General features: G+C 44.5%; 1 protein-coding gene across 3 annotated transcripts in view; it reads left to right on the plus strand.

Moving 5' to 3' along the window:
- ZNF512 (zinc finger protein 512) overlaps window positions 1–3,919 on the plus strand; it is a 25,081-nt gene extending 21,162 nt beyond the window's left edge. For 2 of the 3 annotated variants that reach the window (XM_009326902.1, XM_009326901.1), the window contains 3 exons: window positions 634–696; window positions 1,180–1,278; window positions 1,758–3,916. In XM_009326902.1, coding sequence (XP_009325177.1) covers window positions 634–696; window positions 1,180–1,278; window positions 1,758–2,057 — 462 coding nt within the window. In that variant the 3' untranslated portion in view covers window positions 2,058–3,916. Of the gene's footprint in view, window positions 1–633; window positions 697–1,179; window positions 1,279–1,757 lie in introns of all 3 variants that reach the window. The other variant, XM_009326900.1, reaches the window with a different exon arrangement.
- Window positions 3,920–9,287: the final 5,368 nt, after the last annotated feature.

Consider the following 9,287-nt stretch of genomic DNA (forward strand, 5'->3'; position numbering starts at 1 on the left):
ATTTCCAAGTATAAGAATTGCAACATAATGTTGTATATGGAGCTGTCCCCAGAAAGCAGCTGTCCTGTTTTACCAACCAGTAACCCAGAAGCATGTCTTTCACCTACCTCCTGTTTCAGGGTCTGGGCTGTCAGCTGAGCATAATCGAGTATCCCGAGACTGATGCCTGAAGCTGCCCTTTGACTAAGACCATTGATGTTGGATGCAGTACTTCTGCTCTGTGCCACTAGATACACGAGCAGGGCAGGAGAGATTGAAGTGTCTTGTACTTGCCCCTTGTAAGGGGCTTGTACTTTGTGCTTTGTTTGTAATTAATCTCTGCTGCACTTTAGGCAAAATGCAAACTCTATCATTTTACTCAGGGTTTTGACAGAGGGTGAATGTAACTGTGACAGGAGTCTCTTTAATATGTCTAAATGTGCTCAGAAACTGGAAATATTTAACTTACTGAAAGCTTAAGTCTCTTTTAATGGTCTTTTTACTAGAAGCTTTCTGGCTTTGTAGGACTCGATATCTCCCTCCCTCTACCTCTCTTATCCCTTTTGGAATTGTCTTCCAGAGAATAAGACTTTCTTGTGCAGGAAGAAGAGTTACTGGAAACTTTGCTGACACACACTTTTTTTACTGTTTTAGGGTTGTGAATCTGTATATGGCAGTGTCTCAGGACTCAAATCTCACCTTGGCACGTGTACCTTGGTTGGTAGCCTTCCTGTACTCACTATCTTTTATACCAATAGCCTGACTGTCCCTGTCCCTTAGATATGTCCTTATTTGAGCTGTTGTCCTGCCATCTGCTAATCTGAATTCCTCACAATTTGAGTGCTTCCCTGTGTGTTAATGGGGTTGCCATTGCAAATACTGCTTGAGGCAAGGAGGAAGCATCTTAATGACATGCATTTTAGTGAAACTGCAGTCCCACCTGTAGATTCACAGCTACAAGAGCATTTTTTCCAGGTACAGGGCTGGAGACCTTGTAACATCTCACAGAGTAGTCTTATGCTTTGTGGGCATAACTGGGCAATAATGTCAGTGCTCCTGTAGCTAAAGCATTGTCTGGTATGAATAAGAGTTTCTACTTCTTACTGCTGGGTTATATCTGAGCAAGATTCAAATACAATATATAGGTGTATCAGCCTTCTAGGCAGCAATTGGTGATGGATTTTTTTGTTTTTGTGCCAGGGAGACTTTGTGGCTGGTAAATACAAGTGTCTCCTGTGTGAGAAGGAGTTCATTTCAGAGAGTGGGGTCAAGTATCACATCAACTCTGTGCATGCTGAGGTAAGGCAGGCAGAATGGAAGTCTTCAAACCCCAGGTTGTTGGAGATGGGGAGGGTGTCTTGGGAAGGAAATGCTGGATGCTTGCCCTGTTTTATTTTTTCCTTGCTCACTGCTGGGAACAGGGTCCCGGACTCAAGTGGCCTTTGATTTGATTAAACATAGCTGGTCTTATGCATTGGTCTGGGGAGCAAGTGTTGTGTAGTGTCACGTCTTGTCCCAAGCTGCTGCTGCTCAATTCAGCTCTTTAGCATTTCCCATGCCTTTAGCCAGGCAATTGCCAAATCAAATCTGAATCCTCTGAGACAGAGTGACATGTGAGGAGGAACATTGAAGAACAGAGCTTTCTTAGGCAGCTGCCTTTCCAGATCTCACATTTCAGGAAACTCTTGTCCCACAAGGCAGCTTTATTATAAGCCCTGATAGGCTTTATATGGTATTTCCACCATCAGTACCAACCTGTTGCCTTCTAAACCTTCCAGGACTGGTTTGATGTGAACACAACTACCACCAAAAGCTTTGAGAAGCTAATGAAAATCCGCCAAAGAGAAGAGCAGAGGAAGCAACGGAAGAAACGTCCTTTGACCCGGGGCAAAAAGAAGAGAACTGGGACCCTGGCTGCCAAGAAGCTCCCCACTGCTGGAGTTGAAAAAATGAGGAGAAGTAAGAGAGGTCGTCCACAGCGGGTGGACAATGAGAGTGTGAGTAGTGAGGAGGGGGAGCCCCAAGTTGCACAGAGAGCCGAATTTCCAAAAAACAGCCGCAAGCGAGGCCGGAAGTAAATCCATAGAAGAAGAGAAGGAGTAATCCTAAAGCTTTTCAGTTACAAGCCCCACTTCGGTCAGGCTCATAACCCACAGCACTAATATAAGCAACTGAATGTCTTTGGGACTGTGACTCCATACTACTCTGTGACCTTGATTTTGAAACTGTTGCCTCTGGTCGGTTGTGAGAGGCTTCAAACCAAAGCTGTGGTACAGAGGCTGCCTCTCCTGGTGGTGGTCCCTTGGACAGTGGCACTAGCAGTGTACCCAGTGTAGTTCCTGCTCTGATTACAGTCTCAGTTTGGGTCACATTAGTTGCTTGTTTAGTGGTTTCCGGTACAGCAGCTGTCTGTTTTGTCACCTTCCTCTGATCGGTGAGATCAGGGTTCTTTTTTAATAGTTCTTCCTCTAAGGGACTGACTAGCACAGTGTTTAGGTCTCTTTAAGGGGGGAATCCTTTCTTGCACAGTATGCACACAAACTAATCAGTGCTGTGCAGAATACAAAGGCTTTAGCTTGTCCTGTAACTGTCCTGTCTATTGTCAGCAAGGCTGCCACAGAAGAGCAAATACATTCCTAGCGCGTGCTCCAGTCTGTTGCACAAGGCACTGTCTTTACTTCACACACTGATGTTTAGGCTCAGCACCAGACAGTAGCACATGAGCTCTGGTCTGTTTGGAAGTGATGGGACATCATTATTACCCTTGTCAGTAACTCGATATTCCCCTGGCATCTGTATTCTGTAGCACTGGGCGTTGAATGTATGTAGAGGGTCTTCCAGTCCAGTGAGAAATAAATACTCTCCAGCCTTTTGGAGATTTGCTGGCCTTTCAGAGACCCCTAGTAACTAATGTAGTAAGATGGCCTTCATGGGCCCTCTGAAGACTGCTTGTTTCAGACTCACCTGGGAAACAAACTTACTGCAAGACAGTGCATACCTACAATAGCAGTCTTGCTAATGCTGAAACCCAGGTTCCATTGAACTGCCTTGCCAGTGTGTTGTTCTTTGTCATGCCCATGCTCCCATAGTGTCCTTTTTTTCTGCACTGTAGATGCCACCTTTGTTGTCTTATATCACCTGTTTCTTTTCAGTACTGCTTCCTTTGTGTGAATGAGGTATATTAGCAGTGACTTCCCTGTGTGGAAAAGGTTAAAAGAAGAGGGTTCGTTATGTTAAGTCATGTGTTGGCATGAACTCTGGATCATAGGGAATATCTTCTTGTGCTTCATAAATGCAGCAGATGTCATAGAAGCTAGTAGGAAGCAGCAGCACAGGCAGTCCTACTCTGTCTTTCAGAGAATGGGTTCTCCAGAACTTCTGTTATCCAAAGACCCACTGTACCAGGAGGTTGCAAAATTTGACCTTTTCCTTGCAGTTTTGCAGGCAAGAAAATAGGCAGCTGGTTCCATGTTACCTCCCTGTGAATTTTCACTGTCTGCCAAAGTTGCTGGTGCTGAAATTCACAGGGAAGCCATTGCAGTGCCTGGTGAACAGGCGGGTTTATACATATGTGTTATTACCAGAATAATCACATTGGCCCTGACAGTGGGGAGTGCTGTATGGCCAGGGTGTTCTCAAGAACTGCCTCTCCCATATAATAAGCAAAGCAGACCCCAGCTGAGCATGGTCTGTTTCTCATGGGTATTAACACCTGTATGGTACTGAGACAGCATGCAGTGTTCCGTTGTGATTTACGTGCAGTAGTGTTACACTGCCTTTTGGAACCAGCTGTCACTGTGGTTGCAGTGCTGCGCTGAAAGTATAAGTATGTGGACTTCTGTGCAGGGTGTAAAAGGTTTGCAGTAAGAGGGGCAACATCGGAAGACGACAAAATAAAATGTCACCAGTGCGAGAATATGTTTTCTTGTCTGGTGTGTAGTGTTCTTGGTACCATCCCTACTTGCACAACACACCCCAGCCTGCCCACTTGGTTATCCTGCATGCTCTGGCGCTGTTCGGTTGTCTGCACCATTCCTCCTCAGTACTCCACTCTACACAGCTGTACTTTGACCACACATGTTTACTACCTTCCTGCCCAATAGATGGACAACACAATAAACCCATGAATTAAAGGAGGTTTTTCTTAGTGGATTTCAGTCTAGAGTCCTATTTACTCTCATTTATGAGTTTCTAAACAGACCTGCTTTCTAGACATGGATACTTCGTGACCACCTGAATTTTGTCGATTTACATCAACAACATATTCCCCCACATAACATGGCATGTGGAAAAAAAATCATTATCCAACAGTCCATTCATGCTTCATCAGTGTTACAGCAGATTGTTTGCTGGATTGGCTCAAGCTGGTAAGAGGTGGTGGTGCTGCTGCACCAGCACAGTGCACTACTTTTGAACTGTGTGATCTGTTCAGGAGCACCTGCATCCTGCTGTAGATGGACTAAGGCAGGCTACCCAATATGGCTGCAGCAATGCTCTACTGCTCTGAGGGCATGGGAGAATTTAGCCTCAAGAAAGGTATTTTAATTCACAACATCATGTGTATCCAAGGCTATAAATAACATATAAAACCAGCTAATTGTACTACAGCCTGCCATGCTAAGATTTACTGTTCAAGTACCCATGCGTCTATTGTTCAATCCATTGTTAAGAGTTCAATTAGCCTAACATTTTGCAAATCCAAGTCAAAATTCCACCCTATAGAATCATAGAATAGTTTGGGTTGGAAGGGACCTCTAAAGGTCATCTAGTCCAACTCCCCTGCCGTGGACAGGGACATCTTCAACTAGATCAGGTTGCTCAGAGCCCCATCCAACCTGACCTTGAATGTTTCCAGGGATGGGGCATCCACCACCTCTCTGGGCAACCTGTGCCAGTGTTTCACCACCCTCGGCGTAAAAAATGTCTTCCTTCTATCTAGTCTAAATCTACCCCCCTTTAGTTTAAAGCCATTCCCCCTTGTCCTGTCGCAACGGGCCCTGCTAAAAAGTCTGCCACCATCTTTTTTAAAAGCCCCCTTTAATGTCACTGTTCTGTTGGTTTGCCTGGGAGATTTCAGACTGATAAGCTGTACTTACACTGACCACGCAGCTTGTAATTTTTTAAATACTGGCACAACACTAGAGTTTTGTTTCTTTTTTTTTTCTTGGAAGAGGAGAGAGAATATCTTGTTGTTTTGGGTGTTGTATATTTTTTTTCTTTTCTTAATCCTCAAGGATTTCCCCATTGTTCCAAGAATTGTTAAAAGCCATTAATAATAACTCAGAGAACTTTTCAGGAGATTATTTACCATCCTTCCTTGCAAGGTATCCAACGCTGTAGCTTTAGAGATGTTTAAGCTGTTTTAATGATGCCAGAATGTCCAAAAAAATTTAGCTGTTCTGTCGAGTTTTGCAGGAACTGTGAAATGGGATGCACCTTACACACAAACAGCAGCAATTTGTCATTCCTGCCTGCATGAAACAGCCCGACTGCTGCGTGTGGCACATGGGAGTGAAATCATTGCAGCATACATCATACACTTAGCTATAGAGCTATATCAGTATGGAGTACATCCGACTTGTTTTTTTAAAATCTCCATTGGTGAGGACACCCCACCTTTGCCAGGCAAGCTCTTCCACTGCTAAGCATGACATTATTTCTCAAAGTGTTGCTTGGCTGTGAAGGCCAGCTGTCTTCAAAATTATGTAGGTCAATTTCATAATTAAAATACAGCAGGATTAACAATGAGATTGGCAGGAGGGTGGCAGTTATATTGGGCAGCTCCACTGAGACGTTAATCAGTGCAGTGTCCCTTTTTATGCATATTGTATCAGGTCCAAAAATCCATCTGAATTATGCTCAAAGGTCTTCTAAATCAGAGACATTTGTTTTTAAAAAGTGCAGTTGCACCTCAGAAGCAAGCCTCTTTGCCTTCCTTCAGAAGCAGGTAACAAAAGCCAGTTAGTTATTCAAATAAAGCCTTTATTTAAACATAGACTAACCATAAACAGAGAAACAATCCTAGTGATTGCTGGGTGAGACCGAACCAAATAAAAGGTTAGGAAAATCACAGCCAGTGTTGTCAGCTTTCTCTCCAGCTTCTGCTCCTCATGACCAGGGTGGGCTCTTGGCCCACTGCATGCTGCAGTGCATGCTGGTCCTTGTATGTGCTGTGGTGGACAGAAAGGCCTGTACTTAACCTGCCCTTGGATGGCCCCACTCTTTCTGGGGCAGCCATGGCCCAGCCTGCTGGCCTGGGCATCGCACACGGGCAGTCAATGCTCACTGCTGACCCAGACCAGGACAGATGGTAAATGGGGTGCCATTTCTGTGGACAGCTACTTCACCTCAAGGAAACCAGAGACCAGTCCGTGTGGCAATAAGGGTTATAGTAAAGAGGAGGACTAATGGGCAAAGGGAGGAGGTGGGATACGAGGGAGGCACCAGGACATCTGTGAAAGGGAGACAGACTTCATAAATCTGTTTGTTTTAAATATTTTGAAAACAGGTAAATCTCAAAAGAAGACTTTTCCACATATCTTCGACTATTTCTTGCTGCATCTGCTATTTGACTTTGGAAAACATTTTGCCAATGTCCCTCACTCAGACCTCTTTAAAAAGTGAGACTGCTATGTGTTAAACAGGGTGGTTGTCTTGTTGGAGGTTAGAGGAAGCATTTGGAGGAGACATCTGGCATTTTCAGGGGAGTGAGGCCACTGGGGGAATCCCATAGGGATCCACATTAACACTATGCTGTTCAAAATTTTCCCCCATAATCTAGGAAGTAAGTGGGCAGGGACTAAGACCAAGTTTGAGGATTACACAGAGCAGTAAAAATTGAAAGGTAACCACAAAGAAATGCTGAAGCATCTTAGAATACTAAGTGGTTGGGAGATGGAACAGCAAATGAAATTCAATATTATAAAATGAAAGGCACCCAATAACCTCTGTACATTGCCCTTGCAGACCTCAGACTCCTTCAAAAATGGTTTGAATTTCACCTGCTGAAAAGATTGCTGCATTTGTAATGGGGATATCCTGAAAGCCTACAGGAATACTTCACAACTTCTTACTGCTGAAGTGAGCTGTATATTGATGCTCTTTCCGCTTCAAAACGTCTTTCCATGACTACATCAAATACCATCTTTCAGAATAGACTCCAACCACCTTCAGTTGTTTAACTCTGGATATTCTTTTTGCACATATGCTTCCTATCCAGATAGAAAATTATAGGCCTCAGCAACCTTCTGTGTGAGGTTTATTGCAGCCCATTTGTTTGCGTGGGAGTGGGGGTTAAGCGTCAAATGACCAAGCAGGTCTCCCTTCTTTTAATTTGTGCCAGAGAACAACATCTTCTTTAAAAATATGTGTGTGTGCGCATGCATACATATATATATGTGTGTGCATGTATGTATATGTATATATATACACATACATATATATAAAAACTTATATCTGTATACTGGACCTGTTGCTCACCAACGCAGAAGAACTTATTGGAGAGGTCAAGATCGGTGGTAGCCTGGGCTGCAGTGATCATGTCCTGGTGGAATTCATGGTCTTGAGGGATATATGCCAGGCAAAAAGTATAGCCAAGACCATAAACCTTAGGAAAGTGAACTTTCAGTTGTTTAAGGGACTGGTGGATGGGACCCCCTGGGAAACTGCCCTCAGGAGTAAAGGAGCACAAGAGAGCTGGCAGCTCTTTAAAGACATTTTTCTTAGAGCACAAGAACTATGAATTCCCATGTGCAAGGAATCAGGAAAGGGAGGCAAGAGACCAGCATGGCTGAGTAAGGACCTCCTGGTCAAACTGAAATGGAAGAGGGAAATATGTAGGCAGTGGAAGCAGGGACACACCTCCTAGGAAGAATATAGGGATACTGGCCAAGAGTTTAGGGATGGGATCAGGAAAGCTAAGGCACAGTTGGAGCTAAATTTCCAGGGGATGTGAAGAATAATAAGGGCTTCTACAGGTACATCAGTCAGAAAAGAAAGGCAAAAGAAATTGTACCCCCCTGATAAATGAGACAGGAGATCTGGTCACAACTCAGATGGAGAAGGCCGAGGTATTCAGCAGCTTTTTACCCCTTCATATTTCACTGGCAATTGCTCTTCACATATCTCTCAAGTCCCTGAATATCAAGGCAGGGACCAGCAGAATGAAGTCCCACCCATCGTAGGGGAAGATCAGGTTCAAGACTGTCTGAGGAACCTGAACATACACAAGTCTATGGGACCTGATGAGATGCATCCCAGGGTCCTAAGGGAACTCGCAGATGTAGTCGCTAGGCTACTGTCCATCATATTTGAAAAGTCATGGCCCTTAGTCACCAAGTGACTGGAAAAAAGGAAACATCACACTCATTTTTAAAAAGGGTAAAAAGGAGGACCCTGGGAAGTACCGACCAGTCAGCCTCACCTCTGTGTCCAGTAAGATCATGGAGCAGATCCTCTTGGAAGCTATGTCAAGGCATATGGATGGCAGGTAGGTGAGTAGAGACAGCCAACATGGCTTCACAAAGGGCAACTCATACCTGACTAATCTGGTGGCCTTCTACAATGGAGTGACTGTGTTGGTGGATAAGTGAAGAGCAACTGATGTCATCTATCTTGCCTTCTGTAAGGCTTTTGACAGTCTCACACAACATCCTTGTCACTAAATTGGAGAGAGATGGGTTTGATGGATGGACTATTCAATGCATAAGGAATTGGCTGGATGGCCACGTCCAAAGAGTTGTAGTCAACGAACAGCTCAATGTCCAAATGGAGATCAGTAACAAGTGGTAACAAGAATGCGCCTGGACACCTCCCATTCCATCCATGCAGCCATTGAGGCTTCACTGAATGCCCCAGGGCACAAACGGGGAGCAGACAAATCCGATGCTGCAAGCAGGATCACATAGTCATAGAATCATAGAATCATAGAATCATTAAGGTTGGAAGAGACCTCCAAGATCATCGAGTCCAACCGTTAACCCAACACCCACCATGCCCACTAAACCATGTCCCTAAGCACCTCATCTACCCATCTTTTAAATACTTCCAGGGATGGTGACTCAACCACTTCCCTGGGCAGCCTGGTTAAACCATGTTCCAATGTTTAACCACTCTTTCAGTAAAGAAATTTTTCCTTACATCCAATCTAAACCTCCCCTGGCGCAACTTGAGGCCATTTCCTCTTGTCCTTTTGCCAGTTACTTGGGAGAAGAGACCAACACCCACCTCGCTACAACCTCCTTTCAGGTGGTTGTAGAGAGTGATGAGGTCTCCCCTCAGCCTCCTTTTCTCCAGGCTAAACAACCCCA

This window comes from Pygoscelis adeliae, unplaced genomic scaffold (genome assembly GCF_000699105.1).
Source record: "Pygoscelis adeliae isolate BGI_AS28 unplaced genomic scaffold, ASM69910v1 Scaffold487, whole genome shotgun sequence".
Lineage (NCBI taxonomy): Eukaryota > Metazoa > Chordata > Aves > Sphenisciformes > Spheniscidae > Pygoscelis > Pygoscelis adeliae.